This window comes from Mustelus asterias, chromosome 11 (genome assembly GCF_964213995.1).
Source record: "Mustelus asterias chromosome 11, sMusAst1.hap1.1, whole genome shotgun sequence".
In the NCBI taxonomy this organism is placed as follows: domain Eukaryota; kingdom Metazoa; phylum Chordata; class Chondrichthyes; order Carcharhiniformes; family Triakidae; genus Mustelus; species Mustelus asterias.
The window spans coordinates 74,880,689-74,906,662 of NC_135811.1; the positions used below are offsets into that span (position 1 = coordinate 74,880,689).

General features: G+C 44.7%; 2 protein-coding genes across 2 annotated transcripts in view; one reads left to right on the forward strand and one right to left on the reverse strand.

Moving 5' to 3' along the window:
• The window catches only part of LOC144500596 (ADP-ribosylation factor 2-like), a 384,154-nt gene that overhangs the window by 209,432 nt on the left and 148,748 nt on the right, over window positions 1-25,974 (forward strand). The gene's annotated exons all lie outside the window — the stretch shown is intronic.
• Window positions 1-25,974, reverse strand: part of nsfa (N-ethylmaleimide-sensitive factor a) — a 221,599-nt gene that overhangs the window by 116,231 nt on the left and 79,394 nt on the right. The window contains exons 9-12 of the mRNA XM_078223761.1: window positions 24,905-25,104; window positions 19,266-19,431; window positions 17,657-17,731; window positions 12,917-13,104 (exon numbers count right to left, since the gene is read on the reverse strand). Of these exons, the coding sequence (XP_078079887.1) occupies window positions 12,917-13,104; window positions 17,657-17,731; window positions 19,266-19,431; window positions 24,905-25,104 (629 nt within the window). The remainder of the gene's footprint in view (window positions 1-12,916; window positions 13,105-17,656; window positions 17,732-19,265; window positions 19,432-24,904; window positions 25,105-25,974) is intronic.

Below are 25,974 nucleotides of genomic sequence, written 5' to 3' on the forward strand. Positions count from 1 at the left end.
CTGAAAAATGAATAGGATTAAAGGTTGAACAGCCATGGATGGAAAACACTGATCTGCTCCCCCGCCACCCCGAACCCACAACCATTAAGGGGACAAGGGACCATTCAATTCAAAGCTGCTATCCTGATTTATAAACCATTCATCCTGACCTTCCCGTCCAGCCGGTATCCTCAATTACATTCATCCTCTCACCTATAAGGGGTGGCACAGTGGTTAGCATTGCTGCCTCACAGCGCCAGGGCCCTGGGTTCAATTCCGGCCTCGAGTCACTGTCTGTGTGGAGTTTGTACGTTCTCCCCGTGTCTGCGGGGGGTTTTTCCGGGTGCTCCGATTTCCTCCCAGAGTCTAAAGATGTGCAGGTTAGGTTAATTGGCCACACTCAATTGCCCCTTAGTGTCAAAGAGAATAGCAAGATAAATTAGTGGGATTATGGGGATAAGGGCTGGGTGGGATTGTGGTCGGTGCAGACTCCATGGGCCAAATGGCCTCCTTCTGCGCTGTAAGGATTCTGCTCTATTAAAAGAACCATTGACTGATTTGACATTCCAATCACTACATTTCCAATCTCCCATTCCATATGGATCTTTCCTGAAACTCCCTCCTCGAATTCCTTCCATTGAAATTCAGTACTTCTTGGTATAATTAATGCCCTAATTTAAGGCCTAATATCACTGCAGCACTCGCGGCATTAATCATGCCATCATCATCCCTACATCATGCAGCTCCATGGGACTGCCTCCAGTTGCTTACCCATCAGAAAAAGACAGAACACATGCTCGTGTGCTTCTTGAAGCTCGTCCACAAGGGTTCACGTAAAGCTCCCGCAAGACCAACTACAAGGAACTGGACACTGTGTTCGGATGGCCGAAAAGTGTCTCCCCCCACCAACCTGTTTTCTCAACTCTCAAATGGCCAGTGTTCTGGGGAGGATAAAGAAAATGCTACAAGGACACACTGAAGCTCCCCTTCAGCACAGTAGCATTCGGTAATGACTGGGAGGAGTTTGCTACCAATCATTCAAGATGGCAACTTGCCCATTAAGCTGCCTCACGCTTGAGTCAAAATGTCTTAATGGACGAGGCAGAGAGGTGGCAGAGAAGGAAATCCTAACACCTGGGGTGGTAAACAACCTGTAGGTCAAGAATTTGCCAGTTCAGCCACATGAAGACCCGTGGCAGAAACCCACAACCCTAAATAGATGCCATCCTTGAATTAAAGAATAGCCAGTGACAATCTACCAGAAAGTAGGCAGTGCGTTTTCAGCACTGGCTTCTTCTATACAGTTATCTTGAAGGCCTCAGATCTCAAGCACACATCATTAGTCTTTTCTTTTAAATCAATTTATCAGTGACATAATCTGCAGGTGACAACAATTTTCTGAACATACACATCTCTCCACTGCCCGACTGGACCCCTGACCCTCCATGTGCACTCGGAACGCTTGTTCAGCAAGCATCCTGGATGAGTCACAATGTTTTCCAACACAATGTTGGGAAGATTTAAGCCATTGACTACAGCCTCAAAAATTCTACTTCTTTACCACTGCTTCTGTCCCTTCCCTGAACTGTTTCTCAGATTAAATCAGAATCTTTGTTTCTTGTTGGACCTGGAGATGGGTTTTACCACCACATCCTAATCAATAATTCTGCTCACTTCTATATCTGCAACTTGGGTCTACCTTCAAGTCGACCTCTGTCCAGAATCCTCCTTGATGCCTTTCTCTCAAAGAACAAAGAAAATTACAGCACAGGAACTGGCCCTTCAGCCCTCCAAGCCTGCACCGACCATGCTGCCCGACTGAAGTAAAACCCCCTACCCTTCCAGGGACCATACCTCCAGACTCTAATTTTTAGGATCTCTCTTCATGGTTTCCCATCCTGAAACTGTTTCTGACCCAAAACATTGTAACACACATCCTCGTTATGCCCTGCTTGCCCATTATTGTCATCCTCACTAACATACATTGTACTGGGGATAGGGGACCATTCAATTCAAAGCTGCTGTCTTGATTTATAAACCATTCGTCCTGACCTTCCCGCCCAGCCGGTATCCTCAATTACATTCATCCTCTCACCTATAAATTGGCCCTACCTTCATCACAACATTGATGATGGAAGGAGCAGCACTGCCAAATTGAACATCCTTCTCCATCCCATTCTACATCTTTAATATCTTTGACCTAGCTTCTAGCCACCCCGATTAATCTCCCTCTATTTGTACCAGCATTTGTTTTCATACCCATTTGTGAAGTGCCTTGGGCTTTTTCTTTACCTATATGAACACAAGCTGCTGCGATATACTCCACCCAGGAAAGCAATGACAGCAGCAAATGCTATAAATTTTGAGACGATGATGGATATATTTTTCAGACATTGATCTGTTTTTCATAGCCATTGCCAAGCTGGGACGAAGTTAAAAATGCAAAGGTCCTGGAGCTGCTTACAGTACTAGCTATTTATAAGCTTGCAATGTCCTTTCACATCACAGTAGGTTTAAGTCTCTTAAGTCTTCAGCACATACTTTAAACGGACACTCCAGTATGGTACTGAAGGAATGCTGTAATGTCAGAGATGCCATTTTTCAAATAAGACATTAAAGCGAAGCTCCATCTACTCATGGCAATTTTTGAAAGAGTAGGGGAGTTCACCCTGGTGAATTCGCCAACACTTATTCCTCAACCAATATCATTGAAAGGATATTTATGTTTATTATCACAACCATTGTTTGTGATACACATGTTGGCTGGCAGGTTTCCAACAGTACAACAGTGAATATACTTCAAAGGTGCTTCATTGATTGGAAAGTCTTTTAGGTTATCCAGTGATATAAATAAATGCAAATCTTTATTTCATGCTAATCGTAAGGTTCCATAGAATCAGTCAAGCCAAGTTCTCCCATGCGGTGGAAAACACCTGAATTGATTACATTTTGTTTGCAAGATTCAGCAATGAAATGATCAGAATCAAGGAAAACATATCATGTTCCTTCAGGATACGTGAATCATAATTATAATTCCTCTGTGCCATCAAGAGTGTGAACGTATTAAACCCCTCAAAATCCTCAAATTATAAGCCCTGCTTGTTTTTTTAAAATTAATTCGTGGGACATGGGCATCACTGGCTGGCCAGCATTTATTGCCCATCCCTAGTTGCACGAGGGCAGTTGAGAGTCAACCACATTGCTGCCATCCAATGCAAAGTGCTGGGTCCCATGTGTAGACCGTGCTAGGGCAGCACGGTAGCACAGTGGTTAGCACTGCTGTTTCACAGCTCCAGGGACCCGGGTTCAATTCTCGGCTTGGGTCACTGTCTGTGTGGAGTTTGCACATTCTCCTCGTGTCTGCATGGGTTTCCTCCGGGTGCTCCGGTTTCCTCCCACAGTCCAAAGATGTGAGGGTTAGGTTGATTGGCCATGCTAAAATTGCCCCTTAGCGTCATGAGATGTGTAAATTAGAGGGATTAGTGGGTAAATATGTAGGGATATGGGGGTAGGGCCTGGTTGGGATTGTGGTCGGTGCAGACTCGATGGGCCATCTTTCTGCACTGTAGGGTATCTATGATCCAAGCAGACCAAATCTACACATGGCAATCTCATCTCATTGTTCACCATCTACTTTAATGGGATTCTGCACCATTGCCTTCTGCCAGGAATCCACGAGGATTGTAACTTCTGTGAAGGAACCCTCCACTCTGGACTTTGACTTTCTGGACTCTGCAAATCATGTGAACAAATTCCATTTCTGTGGTTCTTTGACTGTTAAGTTATTCATAGTTGTAAAACTTCCCCTTTTTGAGTGTGAAGTTATACTGGGTTAGAATGTGCGATTACTCTAACCTTCTGATTTAATCAAAGTGAGTTTGCTGTGAGTCACTTTAAAAATTAGACTTCACAAATAGAGGGTTTGGGGAATCAACACCACAACCTATTTTTAAACAAAAAACACTTCTGCAAATGAACAGACGATGAGAGAACAAACTTGTTCAGTTTGTCTTTCCCCTAAAAATGAGGCACCAACCTGGTAAAACTACAGCACTGGACTACTTGAGAGCCAAAACAGCAGAAACTGCAGGCAACAAACAGAACTAAGAGATCCCACAACCAACCGACTAATCAAAGCTCTGCAGTCCTATCTAGTTGCGAATAGTGATGGACAATTAAACAAATATCAAGAAGTAGCCCCAGAAATATCCTCATCATCAATGATGGGGGAGCCGCTCCAGCACATCAGTGCAAAAGACAAAGTTGAAGTATTTGCAACCATTTTCAGACAGAAGCATTAAATGGATGGTCCGTTTCAATCTCCACCCGAGCTCCCCAGCTTCACAGATGCCAGTCTTCAGCTAATTCACTCTGCAAGATATCAAAAAACAGCCAACCACTGGATACAGCCTGCGGACCTCAACAAAATCTGGCAGCAGTACCGTGCTGCACAACTAGATGCTCCCTGAGCAAAGCTGTCCCAGAACAGCAACACTGACATCTAGCCAACAATTTGAAAAATTGGCCAGCACGCGTCATAACACCAGTGTTTAAATGTGTTGAAGAATGTTTTTAAACTACAATAATCTCAGAGTGATACTGTCAATCAGTGAAGATACTCAGCAGGTAGGCCCAGAAGGGTCACTGCTGTCAAGCTGGGTGTCATTTGTTTTTCTACTGGTTACAGTAATATAAAAACACATCCAGACCATAACCCGTTACTTTAAGCAATCACTGTAATGAACATTCAACATCATCTGATGCTAGTTTGGAGACAGTATTGCACAAAAGAACACAAGGCCCCTTGGCTATCTGCAAAAAGTTATTTTTATGGCAAAAACTCTCTTTATCTAATTAACTGTCAGCCAGTTGGCCCTAACTTCTTGACCTCCTTTTTTCAAACTTTATCCCTCCCATCACCTTCAAAAAGCTCAGAAATGCAATCCTGCGATTTCTCTCACCTCTCCTAAAACTTGCGCTTGGGCTGTGTTTTCTGCCTCCTTCTGTGAAACTCAACTTCAAATTTTTACCTACACTAATTACACTACATAAATCTAAGTAGCTGCTACTGTTGTAGTGGTGTTAAAGTACTTAGGATTTACAGTGCTTAATATACTGCCAACTCAAATGCCCGCAGCAGTGTCTTTCCTCACTTCATCTCAATGCTCTTTAAGGAGTAAAGTGGCTGATCTAATATTTATCATGGATGCATTAGAATTATTTGGGGTTCTATTTAATCACTTATTCACAACAAGCAATCTGCAGCACTCCTGTAAGTAATGAGGAAAAACAAGCTTACGTTTATTTAGCATCCTTCACAAACTCAGTAAATTCAAAGATTCTTCATAGTCAATGAAGTACTCGAGGCGTAGTCATTGTTGTAATGTAGAAAATGTGGCTGTGGCATTTGCACACAACCAAGGTCGCACAAACAGCAGTTTGCACAAACTACCACACAAACTCTTTTGTTAAGCATTAGTTAGGGGGTAAATATTGACTAGGACACTGGGTAGGACTACCAAGCTCTTCTTCGAAAAGTGCCATGGGACCTTTCACTTTACGGATAAACCATGCCTCAATTTATCGTCTCATCCAAAAGACTGACAAGCAACACTGTTCCAATACTGTCCTGAAGCGCCAGCATGGATTATATAATGAAAGCCTCCAGGGGGCTTGAACCTGCGGGGCCAAGTGCTACTACACATCCAAAGCGGACTCCCTTAAAACTTGCAGTTATCATATGGACAGTTAAGATTTGAAACAGTCGGAACCAGTCCATTGGAGCTGCTTCAGTTGAAAGCAGTTCTGTAATGCAAATAAGACATTAGTAAACAATGAAGGAACTAAACTGACTTTAGCTCTGGTTCTCATTTCATGCAAGAGTCACAGCATCATTGCTCTTTTGGATAATTTCCATAATTTCCATCAAGCTCCCACATTCAGTAGATGTAGGGCTCTCCAAGAATGATCAAGAATGGTTTGGGGAGTTTGTAAATCTGCCTTGTGTAAAAGGGTAACAGTGTAAAGGAGTTTTGTTTGGTGGCAGCTATTTTTGTACAAATCAGAAATTCAAGGTGGGCGAGTGAGGCCTCATCTAGAATTCAACTGCAGATTGGTCAGAAGATCAATTTCAGAGGAATCTGTTTGCTCTGATGACTGAGAGCAGGATAACATTACACTTGATTCAGCTGGAAGGCAGGGGAAGGGGGGGGGAGAGAGAAGATGGAAGCAGAAACCAACCCGAGGGCAAGTCGAGAGAAAACAAAAAAATACCCAAAACAAGCACAACAATGGAACTACTCTAATCTACAGCATCTACATTCTGAGGAAAACATTCAGACACGGGTAATGCTGTTTAGATAAGGAGGAAACAAATGCCAGCACCTACATGAGTTCAGCCTCTGGTTACCAATTCAGATGACTAAAGAAAGTCTCACTGAGAGACAGAGGGACTGTGCAAAAGCGCCAGCGTCACATTCACCTCAGAGTCCAGTATTATTGAACACTTTTTCCAGTCAGTTGACTGAAGGCCCACATTGGAAGTGCTTGGCAATAATGGACAGTGATCGCTCATGGCAGCTCAGAGGGTCACTGTACCCCTACCCTGCTAGGCTATTAAATCAGGGAGAGTTGGTGCAACTGTTTTCAAGTGGGCTTTTTTTTGGTTGATGGTGTGGACACCCCGGTCAGGTGTGGCATGAGGCCAGAATGTGGGATTGGGTGGAAGCTACAAAGTGTAAGGGGGTTGAAAAGACTCTCAGAGCCATTCATTGAAGTCAGGAAGTCCTTCCTCACAGCACCACAACGTAGCTGGAACCACCCTGAGGGCTTGCGAGACGGGGAAGGCCTCACTCATTTTTTAGAAGCTCTAAGTTTTCCATTCTGGTTATTAGCGCTGAGTGAGGGATTAATTGAGAGTATCTACAGTCAGTAAGGAGGTATTACTGTGGTGAGGAGTTATTTGTAGGGGATTTAATGCTGTGGTGGGAATCTTATGGAGGAATTTAAAACTGTGATGAAAGGTTTGTTGAGTAACTTTTTTTTGAGTGATTTAGGGTTGCAGCGAAGGTGTTTAGTGGGGACAATTTAATGCTATAAGAGGATGTGGGGGCAAGGGTAGGAGGAGAGTTAGTGGTGTGGTGGAGATTTACTGAGGTGGTTGAGTATTGAGGTGTGGATTTTTGCTGAGGGGACTGAGGTGGTGGGTTAGTGAGAGGGTTTCATTTAACTTAATTTGCCAAGGTGTAGCCTGCTTACATTAGTAAACTGGAATGTGGCAGGTAAGGAATCTCAAAATGTAATCTGTTATTCTACATGCCAACAAACATGTCACTGTGGTGCTCAAACATGCACAAATCAAAAAATATAGTTAATTGAAGTACCCATCCAAATATTGTGCTTCATAGTAGCAAGTTCAGAAAACATCTACTTCCCACTGACGTGCTGTTAAGGGTGGATAAAGATTCTTCACCCATGCTTTTATCATCTCAACACAATTTCTCCCATTCCCCTTGTTGGCCTCCCAACCCCATGAATGTCAATTCACCCAAAGTTCAGCTTCCCTGCGCAAGTAATTACAAAATGACATTAACACATGTCATAAGATCTTATGCAGCAGAGTTCTACATGAGTTCAACTCATTCAGGCCCCATTCACCTATCACCCCTGCATTTGCTGACCTACACTGGCTCCTCATCCATCAGTGATTCAAACTTAAAATTCTCATTTAGTTTTTAAATTGTTCCACGGCCTCACCCCTCCCTATTTGTGTGTCTCCTGTACCACAATTCACCACAATCTCAAAGCTTGTCTAATTCTGGCCTCTTATGCTTCTGATATTCATCACTCCATTATTGCATTCAATTTTGATGCAATTGATGATCATTCAATTGTTAATAAATCTGAGATTAATACATTTTTCTGGACCAAAGGCATTAAGGGCAAGATGGGCATATGGAATTAGGTCACAGATCAGCCATTATCTCAGTGAATAAAGGAAGGCTTGAATAGTTAAATAATCTACTCCTATGTTCCTTGCTGCCCAGGCTCAAAGCTCAAAAATTCTCTCCCTAAACAGCTCTGCTACCTTAGGGTGCTCAATACTACCATTTTGACCAAGCTTTCTCACCCCAATATCTCGTGCAGCATAGTCCCCAAAGTTCAACTGATAATGAGCTTTTGAATTGCCTTCACACGTTTTACCACTTCAAAGATATTATGCAAATGTTATACCATTCTTGTTGAGTGTGGTTTGCCAATCTGTCCTCCTGTTTGGGAATAGTTTTGTGGTGAACCATCGTTGGTTCCCACCGTGGGGTTGTTCTAATGTTGTTGTTGGGCTAGGGTGGGATTGATACACCTGTGGTTGTTACTGTTGTGGCACATCCCAGTCGGGCTCCGCCTCCTGGGAGAGGTAGAAGACCCCCTGCTTGGGCGGGACCTCTTCAGTCTGGGATAGTGTGTTAAAGTTCTGTTAGTTCCATTGTTAGTTAATAAAAGCCTTCTTTTACCGAAGCTTCGTGCCTCGTGTCCAATTGATGCGCATCAATTTTATTAACTAACATTAAACTCTCGAGGGAAGAAAAAAAAAGAAAGGAGAGTATGGAGCAAATCCTAAAGCCAGAATGTCTGACGCTAGATCCACGTGCGGTGGGCGCTTCTAACACCTTCGACCACTGGCTGAAGTGTTTTGAAGATTACCTGGCAGCCTCCGCAGCGGTCGCCACAGATGATGACAGACTCCGGGTCCTCCATGCGAGGGTAAGCGACACAGTCTACCTCACGATCCGTGCGCCCACCACTTACCCGAGGGCCCTCGAGTTTTTAAAAAAGCGCTATACGAAACCTCCTAACGAGATCCACGCTCGTTACCTCCTCGCTACACGACGTCGGCAGTCGGGCGAAACCATGGAGGATTACGCCAATGAGCTCTTGCAGCTAGCCAGGGGCTGTGACTGCAAAGCCGTGTCGGCTGAGCAGTACATGTATGACCTCGCCCGAGATGCGTTTGTGGCCGGGGTCGGGTCTTAATACATCCGTCTCAAGCTGCTAGAAAAGGGAAATCTCAACCTGATCCGAGCTATGGAATTAGCTGAAATGCTTGAGGCGGCTTCGAAGAGCTTGGTCCTGTATCTGGAGGACCACGTGGAGACAACGTGGCAGGAGCAGTCGCAAATCCCTCCTCGCCCCACGGGCTCGAAGTGCAGTGTTATGGCGTGCTCCCATGTGGACCAGACGACGGCTGCAGCCCCATGCGGCCCGCGGTGCTACTTCTGCGGAGGAGCCAAGCATCCACGACAAAAGTGTCCCGCTAAAGCGGTAGTCTGTAACTTATGCGGTAAAAAGGGGCATTATGCGAAGGTGTGCAGATCGAAGCCCAAGAACGGCAGTGCGGCCTGTGACCCTTCGGAACGGGGATCATCACCATCGTCGTCGAAGTACTCACGGGGTTCGTCCACGTGCGAGTCCAGGATGACACCATTGCGGTCGACGGAGTCGGAGGAGGTGGACCTGCTCGACCAAGGGGTCGGACCTGCGGGCCCTTACATGTCGCCGCAGGAGGACGGGTCCTGGGTACGTCAACCAGGCTGGTAAAGATATCCCCGAGGACGACTTCCGAGGGAATGAGAACATCCTCTCGTGGGGAGTAGCATTGGTTGCCGTACACAGGAGGGAGCGAATGGAGTGAAGCGCATCAGGGAGGACCTCCTGCCAACGGGAGACTGGAAGGCCTTTGAACTTCAGCGCCAATAGGACAGCCTTCTATTATGCGCAGTGGGTCCCCAACTACGCGGACAAAGCCCGTCCGCTTATTAAGTTCACGACTTTTCCACTCACGCCAGAGGCCCAATTGGCCTTCAAGGAATTGAAACATGACATCGCGAAAGCCACGATGCACGTGGTAGACAATCCATCCCTTTTCAGGTGGAAAGCGATGCATCTGATTTCGCCCTGGCCGCCACACTAAACCAGGCGGGCAGGCCCGTCGCGTTTTTTTCCCGCACCCTCCAAGGCCCCGAAATTCGGCATTCAGCGGTGGAAAAGGAGGCCCAGGCCATTGTGGAGGCCGTCAGACACTGGCGCCATTACCTGGCGGGGAAGCGGTTCACCCTGATCACGGACCAGCGGTCCGTGGCGTTCATGTTCAACAACACGCAGAGGGGCAAGATCAAGAATGATAAGATCTTGCGGTGGAGAATTGAACTCTCCACCTATAACTACGATATCATGTATCGTCCAGGGAAACTCAATGAGCCCTCGGATGCCCTCTCGCGCGGAACATGCGCTACTACGCAGGAGGATCGCTTGAACGCCCTCCATAATGACCTGTGCCATCCTGGGGTCACTCGGCTCTACCACTTTATCAAAGCCCGCAACCTGCCTTACTCGGTGGAGGACGTCAGGTCGGTGACAAGGAGCTGTCGGATTTGCGCGGAATGCAAACCGCACTTTTACCGACCTGACCGGGCACATTTGGTCAAGGCCACTCGCCCCTTCGAGAGGCTGAGTGTGGATTTTAAGGGCCCCCTTCCCTCAACAGATCTGAACGTGTACTTTCTGAACATAATAGATGAGTACTCCCGGTTCCCGTTTGTTGTCCCCTGCGCGGACACGTCGACTGCCACGGTGATCAAGGCATTCCGTGATCTTTTTACCCTGTTCGGGTACCCCAGCTATATCTATATCGTCGTTCATGAGTAATGACTTGAGGCAATTCCTGCTCTCATACGGGATTGCCTCTAGTAGGACCACGAGTTACAACCCTAGGGGTAATGGACAGGTGGAAAGAGAGAATATTACAGTCTGGAAGGCTGTCCTATTGGCGTTGAAGTCCAAAGGCCTTCCAGTCTCCCGTTGGCAGGAGGTCCTCCCTGATGCGCTTCACTCCATTCGCTCCCTCCTGTGTACGGCAACCAATGCTACTCCCCACGAGAGGATGTTCTCATTCCCTCGGAAGTCGTCCTCGGGGATATCTTTACCAGCCTGGTTGACGTACCCAGGACCCGTCCTCCTGCGGCGACATGCAAGGGCCCGCAAGTCCGACCCCTTTGTCGAACAGGTCCACCTCCTCCACGCCAACCCTCAGTATGCCTATGTGGCATATCCTGACGGGCGAGAGGACACAGTCTCGATCCGAGACCTGGCGCCCGCAGGGGACGTAGCAACTCCTGTCGCTCCCATACCCCCAGTGACGAATCCCTTATCCCTTATTTCTCCCCCGGACGTGGCGCGGACAGCACCGGGACCGATGCTTAACAGTTTTACTCCAATGCACAGCTTGCCTAAGCCCCGAAGATCGGCGCCATCGCAGAATGTATCGGGATCCCCTGCACTACCGTTTCATCAGGGTCAACCGGCCTGTGAGTCCGTGGGAGAACAGCTGGACGCTGTTTTGGGGAGAACGCCACCGCAAGCACCTACTCCGGTGTCACCGCCGGTATTGAGGAGGTCACAACGACGGTGCGGTCCTCCAGACCGTCTGAACTTATAATCTGTTGACATTTTAGCCTGTTTTCGTACCCCGCCTGCCTTTGTTCTCAAAGGAGGGGTGAATGTGGTGAACCATCGTTGGTTCCCACTGTGGGATTGTTCTAATGTTGTTGTTGGGTTGTTCTAATGTTGTTGTTGGGCTAGGGTGGGATTGATACACCTGTGGTTGTTACTGTTGTCGCACATCCCAGTCAGGCTCCGCCTCCTGGGAGAGGTATAAGACCCCCTGCTCGGGCGGGACCTCTTCAGTCTGGGATAGTGTGTTAAAGTTCTGTTAGTTCCATTGTTAGTTAATAAAAGCCTTCTTTTACTGAAGCTTCGTGCCTCATGTCCAATTGATGCGCATCAAGTTTAGTAAGAAATTTAACAACACCAGGTTAAAGTCCAACAGGTTTATTTGGTAGCAAAAGCCACAAGCTTTCGGAGCCTTAATCTCCTTCTGTCATCAAGAAGGAGCTTAAGGCTCCGAAAGCTAGTGGCTTTTGCTACCAAATAAACCTGTTGGACTTGAACCAGGTGTTGTTAAACTTCTTACTGTGTTGACCCCAGTCCAACACCGGCATCTCCACATTGGGAATAGTTTGCCATTTGGAATAGATGAGAAAGAACATTACAGTAACTACGTCGAGAGCAAAGTTCCAATGATATCCTTTTGTACTCACTCAGGAAACAGCACATTTGATTGATATTTAACACTGAAAATGTAATAAAGCATAAAACACTTGGGAGTCAGTAGTTAGGGAACAGAGTTTGTGGCAGGAAACAGCTTCATGATATGTAATTGGAGAAAATTTCTGCTCATCTAGTAAAAGAAGTTGGATAAGCACTCTAACAACTTAAGAGAAAGCAGAGGGATTGAAAGAAGAGGTGGGGGAGAAAGAGCTGGGTGCCATCAGCGTACATGTGGAAACTGATGTGTTTCAGATCATGTTACCCAAGGGAAGCATGTCAATGAGAATTAAGAAGCGGCCAAAGGTAACTGTGCAGGAGAGGGAAAAGCAGCCATTGTAAGTTATTCTCTGGCTATGATTAAGATATTTAAGAATGAATTCTGGCAAGTGCAGCATCACCCAGCTGGGCACAGTAAAGAGTTCACAGACAGGTCAGGAAGATGAGGAGAAATATTTTATCTTCATCACATAAGATATCATTTGGGAAAATGATAAGGGCCATTTCAGTCCTGTGACAGGTGAGGAACCGGATTGGAGGAATTCAAACATGGAACTCTGGGTAAGATGGGCAGATTTGGGAGGCAAGAACGCATTCAAAGATTAGGAGAGGAGGTGGTCAGAAATGAGTGGCAGTTATAAAGGATGGAGGGGTCAAGGGTTGTTTTTTTTTTAAAAGGAGGGGCAATGACAGATATTCCATGTTCTGGTACAGCGGTGAATGCAACAATTATGTATTTTAGGAAACTGCCACCAAGTACCCAAATGTCCTTGCTTACCTTTATGTGTCGGTTCATTGCAGTTGATTGGGCAGCTCTCACTAACCCTTCCAACTCCGCACCGCTAAAATTCTTGGTCTCCTGGGCAAGTTCAAGAACATCCACATCCTCGTTCAGCAGATGGTGCTCTCGCATTCTTGCTGTGTGAATATTCAAAATTTGCACTCTTCCCTTCTCATCTGGCAAGCCTGGGGAGCAAAACGAAAAGCAGAAATAAATCTGCAGTATGAACAAAATTTATTGCAGCTTGAAAATTCACCAACTTGCTAACAATTTGTCAAGCTTCTTTTCCTTATAATGCTATCTTTCTCCAAAGATAGATTGTTTTCATAAGTTTGTCAGAAGTAAGTTGGCATCAGATCAAGAACCCAGCAGACTTGGTAAAATACTATCAAGTGAAACCTGCCATAAGCACTTTCTGCCCGACTATCAAGATTATTAAAACAGAGTTGTTCCCCTTCTACAGCCTAAAGACATATTTTCAACTCTCCATTAACCATAACCATAGAATTCCTACAATGCAGGAGGAGGCCATTCAGCCCTATCGAGTCTGCTTCGACCGTCCAAATGAGCACCTCCCCCATGATTGGATTCAACCAATTCGAAGGGATTAGACAAAATTCAGAATGCATAGGTTTTCAACTTGTCCACCCTCCTACAGTTTCTCCCATCACCCAACATTTCATGAAGTATCTCAGTATTCTTTCTAGTAGGTGACACCAAGGTATGTCCAGTGAGGCTGTGCTCCCAGTGCACTGCCTCACTCATGGTAAACTGAGAATTGGGGCCATCTCCAACATGTACATGGGACACACAAATCCTTACCAATGTCAAGTGTCACCTCAGCCAATTTTCCCTCTTGGTCCTCAGGACAAGGTGCAACACATCAATACAGTTGAGTTAAGAACCTTCACAATATACTAATGAGGGACCAAAATGTTTCAGGACGTGGCCATAGGTTTTGGTTCAGTGACATTTACAAAATTACTCTGTCCCGAAATGTCTGCGATAACGGTTTTTTCTTATCCATCTATAATTCTGTATTGCTTACATTATTTAACAAGTTGAAGAACTTCCAGTCAGATAAGGAACTTCAGGGCACTGACTGGGGTGAACAGGCAGCCTTTAGAACCAGTGAACACATTAGCTATTTAGATACCGAATCACCGTAGCAGCTTTTGAAATATGCTGACATTTCCCACAGCTGCAAAGTTTTCGTATTTTCTCAATGTTAAATATGGAATACAGACACTGGACTAAGGACATCCCATCAAGTGGCAAAGAAGCTATTGCATTGTATGGGAAAATTCCTGCATCAGGAGTTAGAATCACAGAATTCCTACAGTGCAGGAGACCGGGCCATCGAGCCTGCACCAACAACAATCCCACTGAGGCCACCTGTCACACTCCCGCCCCATATTTATCGTGCTAATCCCCCGACACTAAAGGACAATTAAGCATGGCCAATCCACCTAACCCACACGTGGGAGAAAACAGGAGCACCCGGAGGAAACCCATGCAGACACGGGGAGAACATGCAAATTCCACACAGACAGTCACCCAAGGCTGGATTGGAACCCGGGTCCTTGGTGCTGCAAGGCAGCAGTGCTAACCACTGTGCCACTCGTCGCATCATCTCCAGCCAGCAAAAGAATGGTAAGCACAGGCACAGAATCAAATGAGGTTCATACGTCAGAACACAATAGACTAGAGAAGGTATCGCACCTTCAAACAGCCAGTCATGCTATACCAACAAACTTTAAGGACAAATCAGTAGATTTTTGTTGGGTAGAGGGTATCAGGAAATATTGGAGAAAAAATGGTTAAATGAAGAGGAGGAACAGATCCGCCATGAGCTAATTGAATGGCAGAGCAGGCTCATGGGGCTGAATGGCCTATTTCTATTTCCACCAACACTGACAGATGCCCTGAGTTGCATCACTGGCTCAACAATGTTTAACACAATGACAGACCTGCTTGCGTGTCAAAAATTTGAGATATCCATTCAACCAGCTAATTTCTGGGTACACAAAGGCACAAAGAACCTTTCCGATGCACCGACTGACTTCAGGAGCAAAATGTAAACTTTTTAAAGCAAACAGTCAACCCATGAAGCTGTTCAAAAATAACTAATTGATATTTGAGCGAGGAAGGCACAGCAATTACAGCTCTGGCGTTAAAAGGGTTCACAAAGGGCACACATCCTGCTAGCGGAAAAATAGAAAGCATTTTATATAGCGTAATACTCTTGTCTGAACCGCATTTCCTTGACCTACCACAAAGCATTAATACAGAGATTGACTAGCATAGAGGATTTCCTGAACTTACATTTTATTTTACCCCTTGAAATGTATTCATTATGTAAAGTGTAGTAAATGCAGGTGAGCAAATCAGGCATGCCCCATCAAAGCCACAAAATGACTGATCATCTTCCCAAAAAAAAAAGTGATTTTTAAAATTCTATCCTTAGTTGTCCCTGAGAGGGTGGTGGCGAACCACTACAGTCCATATGGTGTAGGATCACCCACAGTGCTGCTCGGGAGGGTGCTTTAGGATTGTAGCCCAGTAATAGGTATTGATCAAAAGGGGAATATTAGTACTATGTAAAATGAATTGCATCGTTAGTTTTTGATCAAGCAAACCTCAGTATAACATAGAAACCTAACATAGAAACCCTACAGTGCAGAAGGAGGCCATTCGGCCCATCGAGTCTGCACCGACCACAATCCCACCCAGGCCCTACCCCCACATATTTTACCCGCTAATCCCTCTAACCTACGCATCCCAGGACTCTAAGGGGCAATTTTATCATGGCCAATCAACCTAACCCGCACATCTTTGGACTGTGGGGGGAAACCGGAGCACCCGGAGGAAACCCACGCAGACACGAGGAGAATGTGCAAACTCCACACAGACAGTGACCCGAGCCGGGAATCGAACCCGGGACCCTGGAGCTGTGAAGCAGCAGTGCTAACCCACTGTGCTACCGCGCCGCCCTAAGAGCTTAACAAGCAGCAATGTTGCATCCCTCTGCTACAACAAAGTAAGTTACATTAGTGTAATCTTGGGTTCATGTCACACTATCTGTAACCCCCACGACTTGTCTGGGCTTGCAAAATCTCACTAACTCTCCTGGCTGGAGACAATACACATCTCTTTAACCTGTGTTTAACCCTCTCTCCACTCACATTGTCTGTACCTTTAAGACTTGATTACCTGTAAAGACTCACATTCCAACCATTATCTTGTAAATTGAGTTTGTGTCTATATATGCCCTGTTTGTGAACACAACTCCCACTCACCTGATGAAGGAGCAGCGCTCCGAAAGCTTGTTACTTGTGCTACCAACTAAACCTGTTGGACTTTAACCCTGGTTTTGTGAGACTTCTTACAACAGTGTAAACCAACATTGTGGGCTCAAACCAGAGCCTACTAACAGGAGAGGCAAAAGTGCCACCAGTTGAAGTTGATAGTTTTGTTGTACTATAGAAGTTTAGATGTGCCAAAAGTGGATTATTGTCCAATTGGACTAAAGTACACTTTGGAGATGTCTAAAATTACAACTTAATCATTGAGTTGAACGTATTTCAAGATATTTTCATGCTCAGCTAGGGTCTGCTATAATTAGGTTCTGCAACTGGTGCCTTGAACTTCAGTATGCATCCCTGGAATAACGTAGCCATAGACTTCAAATGCTACTGTACAACATACATCTCAGGTTTTACTATCTTGCCCATCTTATGAGCTGAAATTTTATGATGGGGGTGGAGGGGGAGGGGGGGGGGGGGGAGGATTCATGGAGGATCAGAGGGGAAACAAGTGAACATTTCAAAACTTGTTTGTAGGTTTACATGCAACACCTGAAAGGTGACCTTTTTGGCTTAATCGTACGTCGTTAGCCAACAAAAACACTGCGAGAATATTAAACTTTGCTAAAAGTGAACTTCCTTGGTGAGCTATGCCAGGAAGTGCTTGGCATCAAAGATAAGTAAAATCAAAGAGCAGCTAGAAATAACTCATTAAAAAGAAACAGTGTCCTTTTGTTACCTGGCACACATGTACACAATATTTCGTTGTTATTAAATGATACTATTGCTGCAATCAGAATCAGTAACATGCCAAAAGGTCACTCACTCATTGAATCTTTGTGCCCAATGGAACAAAGATGGAACAGGGAAAACTAGATGCAACTCAGCTACAAATGTCATTTTGCACATAAATCTCCAAAAAGTCTTCAAAGGTTCACCTCTTTGCCCTCTACTGCTCCACCCCAATGTCTCCAGACAAAGGGAAATTTGTCTTTCAGTTGTGAGCAGCAAGTTCCATTGCTCCATTTCATGAGTTGGGTACAATTAGCAATTAGGAATGGGGAGAATTATTTTTTAAATAGACAAGTTGGAAAATAAAAGTAGGGTATTTTTGACGGGCTCTGCTTCTGTTGGCAAGTGCAAAGTGTACTGTAGGGCACTGGCCTCTTTGGGGCTCCACAATGGCAGCAGAATAGGGTGAAAGTGGCCCCATATGTTCACAGCAGGGGCGATGACTATGCATCAACACAGGATGACCTTCGCAGAATAGAATGTTACAACAACGTTTCCAAAAGCTGAAGGATTTTAATTAAATAGTTAAATATAATTTGGAGAGTTGTTTTAAACCACTGTTGGTCCTCGAACAACTGATCGAGGCATTTCGATTATAACAAGGAAATTTAAAATCTTCTGCTGATGGGACAAAGCTTACCAATTTCCATTTTGACTTCTAATCGACCAGGTCGTAGAAGAGCCTCATCAATCAAGTCTGGTCGGTTTGTCATGCCTAGAAAGTGTTATACGGTTTCGGTTAAAATAACTTTGATACAAAGGTGAATACAAAGAACAAAGAAGAAAATTACAGCACAGGAACAGGCCCTACAGCCCTCCAAGCCAGCACCAACCATGCTGCCCGTCTAAACTAAAACTCCCTACCCTTCAGGAGACCATAGCCCTCTATTCCGATCTTACTTATCTATTTGGGACCATCCTATTCCCATCCTACTCATGTATAATACAAAGCTTATAAATCAATTTTTATAGTAGCAGTCACTCAGTCACTGAAAATTCTCTTTATGACAAAGGGTACATTAGGGGTATTCATTATTTGGTGAAAAAGATTGACGTAAATCGAGCATCGAAGTCAATTTGGTTCCTTTATACTCGTTCTTGGACGCGAGCATCTCTGGCATGTCCCATTGTTAAGGGCCCTTGAAAAGATGCTGAGCCATCTTCTCGAATTGCTGCAGTCTATGTGGGGTACAACCGCGGTGCTGTTAAGGAGGGAGTGTCAGGATTTTGACTTGGAAACAGTATAAAGACACCCGAGGAAACTGCTTTATAAAAATTTTAAGTAAATGCTGTCACATTACAGCAGTTGCAGTTTCTGACTATATTAACATATTCAGTTGCATAGCAAGGGAGGAGGAAAGAAAAAGCTCCAACAAACAAGTTTGCTCCAAACCATTTGTAGACCTGGAATTCTCAGATTTAAAAATAAACTAGAGTCTGGAAATCTCTAGCATTCCACAACCACTTAACTAGAAGTTAAAATAGCTTAGAGTATTTCAAATATAACCCCAATATTTAAAAAACGGATGAGGAGATAGACCAGGAAACCTGAGACTAGCTGGTTAAGTATTTTAAAAAACCTGAAGCAATGTTGAGGACCACATTTATATTTCACTTGGAGAGTTAAAATAATTACAATAATAAAAACATGCTATAAATCATGTCACCTTCTTTACTTACATTAACGAATGGCTAAAAATATATGTCTGCACTGGGACCAATTGGGAAAATAGAGCTTGATAAAAGAGCAGCCAGCAGAAAGTTAGAAAGGTTGGGTCAGGAGACGATTCCAGAAGTTAATCAGTGATCAGTTTGGAGTCACATCCTTTAGAAGTTGCTGTCATGTTATGTGGGTGAGTGGAGTGGATGCTACACATAATTTAAAGATTGCGAAAGCATTGGATCAGATTCTATATTGGTTGCCAACTGTTAAAACGAAAAATGAATTCAGGCCCAAAACAGTGGCAACGAATAAATCCCCACCAAAGTATATGTGATGGCTCACTTGAATATCCTTCAAACTACACTAGAACGACAAAGCTAAGAAAAATCCGGGAAATGCAGGTCAAGGCACAAAATGTTTACAAATTATAAAAATAGTTCTCTTATAATGTCTATTCAGAACAGCAGATAGAGCAAGAAACAGCAACAAAATTTCCTCTTCATAGCCCCATTCTGCTGCCCAGCCCAATTCCCATCATGGAAAATATCCATGCTACAAAGCCCACAGACCAGTTTGCAGCCCTTACCTATAACAAGGATATTATTCAGTTGTTCCACTCCATCTATCTTGGAAAGCAGTTGATTGACAACTGTGTCGTGTACACCCGTGCTGCCTGCCATGGTCCCTCGCTGCTTGCAAATGGCATCTATTTCATCAAATATGATGATGTGTAGGCCGCTGTTTGCCGCAAGCTGCGAAAAGATAGATCGCATAAACCTTTTGAATTAAATGTGAAGAAGGTGACTGGTATGAATATAAGCCCACAGTGTGGATATTGTTCTGGGAATCTGTCCTCACCCTGGCGATCTGCCTCGTCACTGGTTCAGAAGGGAGCTGACCTTTTCAAAAGTAGCTCTCATCCAACACAGATGCATCAACCTTCACCTCCACTGTCCAAAATAGTAACCAACATTCAAATAAACCAGTGTTAATTAAAAGAGAAGCAAATTGTCCTCAGAATCCATTTTGACTGAAGCTGACATGACAGACTTGAATGACAGGGCCCTTTCCACAGACTCAATGCTCTATTGTGTGCCCTGGAACTGCTGCACGTGGAATGTACAGGTTTCCCTAGAGATCGGCAAAACCAACTCCCCCCACATCACCCCCACCAAACATCAAGCACCTGGAAATAGCCAAGTGTTACCTCACACCCCCCACCGCTCCCCATCAGTAGGGGTTTAAATGTAAATTATTTCAAGTTTAGAAACACCTTGAAGCTGGATTCCAGCTTAAGGGGAAATAAAAATCCAGATGAAATATTGAACATGTCAACTTGATCCTCACCAATTAATTGTGCTACCTCAAAAGTGTTTCAAAATAATCAAATTGGAAGGAGTTCTCTGAGAAAATCCACAGACAACTTACAAAGCTAACATCCTTTGAAACCTGTATTTTCCACAATTAGAATATTTTTTTTAGAATACGTTTTTTAGAATCTGATTCTTCCTCTAACATTGCTCAATCCACCTCATTAACTGAAGTTTGCTGTTTGAATTCTGGAAAATGTAAGCTGACTAAAGGCAACAGAAGCAGGAAACAAATAGAAAAGTCCCATTTTTCTTTACTGAAACGTATAAAACGTATCATAGGGCAATGGGCCAAGAGCTGGCAGATGGGATCAGGTAGGAGTTCAGGTGTTTCTAATGTGTCAGTGCGGACTCGATCGGCTGAAGGTCCTCTTCTGCGCTATATGGTTCTATGATTCTATGATTATTAAAACACAGTACTTGCAGCCTGAACATCAACATTTTTCTCAACCATTTATTGCCATGTTCATTCATGATGCACAAATGGTTCTTTTAAAATACGACAGATGAGTTGCTTATAATGCTGATGGATTCTGCTGGAGATATAGGCAAGTAGAGGAGGAAGAAATTAAGTAAAAATCACACAAAGTCCACAACAGATTGCAGATCAAAAATTAACGAGTCCTAGATTCGCAGCAAGACCAGGATGAAGAATTTCAATTGTGGGGGAAAGACTAGAGAAACTGGATTGGTCACTTTAGTCATGATGTGGAGATGCCGGCGTTGGACTAGGGTAAACACAGGAAGAGTTTTAACAACACCAAGTTCAACTCCAACAGGTTTATTTGGTAGCAAATACCATTAGCTTTCGGAGCGCTGCTCCTTCGTCATCTGACGAAGGAGCAGCGCTCCAAAAGCTAATGGTATTTGCTACCAAATAAACCTGTTGGACTTTAACCTGGTGTTGTTAAAACTCTTACTGTGGTCACTTTGGAACAGAGATAGTTAAAGAGGAAATTTAAAAGAGGCAAATTATATGAGGATTTGAAGTAGACAAGGAGAAACCGTTTCCACTGGTCAGGAGAGCTGCAACCAAAGTATGTACATTTAAGGTAATGGGTATAGAAATGGTAGGGGAAAATGAGGAGTTCTTTTAAATACAGTCAGTTATGGCGATTTGGAATGCAGTGCCTAAAAAGGCTGGTGGAATCAGATTCAGCGACAACCTTCAAAATAATTGCTAAATACTTGAAGGGGAAAGTGCAGGAGACAGGGACAAATTGTAAACATCCTTCCGAAGAGTTAGCACAGGCACAATGGGCCAAATGGTCACCTGTATGATTCTAACTTGGGTGGGTCCACCAACTGAACACACAGGCGGTATTAAGCATGGCATTCATTCCAATGTAATTGCAGCTTCAGAACTACACTTCTGTCAGTTTATGGTATAACCAACTCCAACAACCTGGGGGTCCTTCATGTCGTAAAGTCTCGTGCAGCTGAGATCCTTTGAAGCCCTTCAGCATGAATTTTAGCAAAGTTCCACAGGCACTGCAACTAACCATCAATAAAATGGCAAGAATATGATTAATAATTTCTCCATGATCAGTGAACACATTCCACTCCGTTGGGAATGGTTCAGAATAACTAGTCTTGTGGCAGTTTTTTTTAAAACTACAATTCTCAAGATTCAAAGGTTATTGGACTGCAGATTTTTGTTCTGAAACAGCTCAGGTTCTCTTAAGTTAAGCTGAGATTGTTATACCAAATAAGCTTTTATTTTTGGCCACTGATAAGTTTTCAATAACTCTGGTCTCTGTGCATAACTATCCAAAAAAATGTGCTGGTTAGGTGCATTGGCCATGCTAAATTTTCCCTTCGTGTACCCGAACAGGTGCTGGTGTGTGGCAACGAGGGGATTTTCACAGTAACTTTATTGCAGTGTTAATTTAAGCCTACTTGTGACTAATAAATAAACTTTAACTTTATTAAACATCCCGAGGCCTTGTTCATCGTGGCTGGGGACTTCAATCAGGCCAAGCTCAAGAGCGTGCTACCAAGTTACGACCAACACGTCCCCTGTTCCATCAAAGGCCCAAACATCCTAGACCACTACTACACAAATATCAAACATGCCTACTGCTCTATCGCCCACCCATACTTTGGCAAATCAGACCAAAAGGCTGTGCTCCTGCTCTCAGCTTACAAGCAAAGCTGAAGCAGGAGAATCCATCAAAGAAAGTTGCGCAATGTTGGTCTGAGAAATCGGATGATCTCCTGCGGGGCTGCTTGGAGTCAGTGGACTGGTCAGTATTTAAAAACTCTGCGACCAGCCTGAACGAGTACGCCACTACAGTAACTGACTTCATTAGTAAGTGTGTAGAAGGCTGTGTGCCAAAGAAGCAAATCTGTGTGTTCCCCAACCGGAAACCATGGGTGAACAGGGATACCCATTGCCTGAAGTCCAGGTCTGAGGCATTCAAGTCAGGCAACACTGACCTGTACAAGAAAGCCAGATATGATCTAAGGAGATCTAAGATACCAAGAGACAGTACAGGATCAAGCATGAGTCCCAGACAAGCCACATCAACCCCCACCGACTTGGCAGGTTCTGCAAGACATAACAAGCTACAAGATGAAGGTATGTAAAATTGCCGGCTCCAACGCACCCCTCCCTAATGAGCTCAATGCATTCTACGCCCGTTTTGAGCAACAGGTCAGCGACAGCATGCCCTCCACCCTGGAAGCCCTGGATGAACCTGTATCTGGGGTCACCATTGCAGATGTCAGAGCAGCTTTCACGAAGGTCAACCCACGGAAAGCGATTGGCCCAGATGGGGTACCCGGACGAACACTCAGATCCTGTGCGGATCAGCTGGCAGGGGTGTTCGCAGACATCTTCAACCTCTCTTTACAACAATCTGAGGTCCCTATCTGCTTCAAGACGACAACCATCATCCCGGTACCTAAGAAAAGTCAAGCAGGCGGCACAGTAGCACAACGGCGGCACGGTAGCACAGTGGTTAGCACTGCTGCTTCACAGCTCCAGGGTCCCGGGTTTGATTCCCGGCTCGGGTCACTGTCTGTGTGGAGTTTGCACATTCTCCTCGTGTCTGCATGGGTTTCCTCCGGGTGCTCCGGTTTCCTCCCACAGTCCAAAGATGTGCGGGTTAGGTTGATTGGCCAGGTTTAAAAAATTGCCACTTAGAGTCCTGGGATGTGTAGGTTAGAGGGATTAGTGGGTAAAATATGTGGGGGTAGGGCCTGGGTGGGATTGTGGTCGGTGCAGACTCGATGGGCCGAATGGCCTCCTTCTGCACTGTAGGGTTTCTATGATTCTATGATTCAGCATGCCTGAATGACTATCAGCCAGTGGCTCTGACATCCATCATTATGAAGTGCTTCGAAAGGCTAGTTCGTGGCACCAATCAATTCCAGCCTCCCAGACTACCTGGATCCAATACAGTTTGCCTATCGCTGCAACAGGTCCACAGCAGACACCATCTCCCTGGCCCTGCACTCAGCCCTGGAACACCTAGGTAATAAGGACACCTATGTCAAACTCCTATTTATTGACTACAGCTCAGCCTTCAACACCATTATTCCCACGAAACTCATCTCCAAACTCCGTGGCCTGGACCTCAGCTCCTCCCTCTGTGACTGGATCCTGAACCTCCTAACTCACAGACCACAATCAGTAAGGACAGGCAACAACACCTCCTCCACGATCATCCTCAACACCACCGGTGCCCCACAAGGCTGTGTTCTCAGCCCCCTACTATACTCCTTATACACTTATGACTGTGTGGCCAAATTCCCCTCATTTTCAAGTTTGCTGACGACACCACCGTAGTGGGTCGGATCTCAAACAATGATGAGACACGGTACAGGAATGAGATAGAGAATCTGGTGAACTGGTGCGGCAACAATAATCTCTCCCTCGACGTCAACAAAATGAAGGAGATTGTCATCGACTTCAGGAAGCGTAAAGGAGAACATACCCCTATCTACATCAACGGGGACGAAGTAGAAAGGGTCGAGAGCTTCAGGTTTTTAGGTGTCCAGATCACCAACAACCTGTCCTGCTCCCCCCATGCCGACACTACAGTTAAGAAAGCCCACCAACTTTCTCAGAAGACTAAGGAAATTCGGCATGTCAGCTATGACTCTCACCAACTTTTACAGATGCACCATAGAAAGCATTCTTTCTGGTTGTATCACAGCTTGGTATGGCTCCTGCTCTGCCCAAGACTGCAAAACCACAAAAGATCGTGAATGTAGCCCAATCCATCACGCAAACCAGCCTCCCATCCATTGACTCTGTCTACACCACCCACTGCCTCGGCAAAGCAGCCAGCATAATTAAGGACCCCACGCACCCCGGACATTCTCTCTTCCATCTTCTTCCGTCGGGAAAAAGATACAAAAGTCTCAGGTCATGTACCAACCAACTCAAGAACAGCTTCTTCCCTGCTACTGTCAGACTTTTGAATGGACCTACTTCGCATTAAGTTTATCTTTCTCTACACCCTAGCTGTGACTGCAACACTAGATTCTGCACTCTCTCATTTCCTTCTCTATGAACGGTATGTTTTGTCTGTATAGCGCGCAAGAAACAATACTTTTCACTGTATGTTAACACATGTGACAATAATAAATCAAATCAAATACTTTCTTTCGAAGAACAAGAAATGAAATGAAAATTTGGATTAGTCAGTGCGACCACTTGGCCTGGAGAGTACTCCTATACACAATGCTACATCGATAATGCTCAACATGTCAGTGCTAACCTATCCTCTCCCACCTCCTTCACCTGTAAACATCCCTGCAATGTTCCACCTTGCTAATATTCCCAACTATTATCATTTCTGCTCGAAATAAATTATCACAATTCATCAAGACTCAGAACACTCACCCTCCTCTGCTCTTCCTCTGCATCAGCAAAGAGTTTACGAATATTAGCTTCAGATTCACCCACATATTTGTTGAGGATTTCGGGGCCATTCACAACTTTGGGTTCACGAGCATTCAACATTTTCCCAATCTGTCGTGCCATTAAGGTTTTCCCACATCCTGGTGGACCATACAGCAGAATACCCTTCACATGTTTACAACCTGAGGCAGAGACAAAAAAAAACATATTGTGTAAAGCAAATAACCAATGAAATCTCGTTGCATGTAAATTCTCACAGCAGAGTGAAAAATGCTGAATTAGGAATAATTTTAGAATCATACAGTGCACAAGAGGCCCTTCAACCCATTGAGTCCGCACCGACACATGAGAAGTACCTGACCTTCCCCTAATTCCACTTAGCAGGACTTGGTCCATAGCCTTGAATGTTATGACGTGCCAAGTGCTCATCCAGGTATTTCTTAAAGGTTGTAAGACAACTTTCCCAGGCAGTACATTCCAGACTGTCACCATCCTCTGGATAAAAATGTTTTGCCTCACACCCCTCCTAAACCTCCTGCCCCTCACCTTGAATCCATGTCCTCTTGTGACTGACCCTTCAACTAAGGGGAACAGCTGCTCCTTACCCACTCTGTCCATGTCCCTCATAATCTTGTACACCTCGATCAGGTCACCCCTCAGTCTTCTCTGTTCCAACAAAAGCAACCCAAGCCTTTCCAACCTTTCTTCATAACTTAAATATTCCATCCCAAGCAGCATTCTGGTCAATCTCCTCTGCACCCCCTCCGGTGCAGTCACATCCTTCCTAGAATTGACAACCAGAACTGCACACAGTACTCTAGCTGTGGCCTCACCAAAGCTCTATACAACTCCATCATGATTTCCCTGCTTTTATAATCTCTGATTAACTTCGACTAATTTCTTCAATTGTAAATTGCAAGGTAAACGTTTCCCATTCAATTGCAAACAGAGTAAGTAGTCTCACAACACTAGGCGAAAGTCCAACAGGTTTATTTGGTAGCACGAGCTTTCACCTGATGAAGGAGTGGCACTCCGAAAGCTCGTGCTACCAA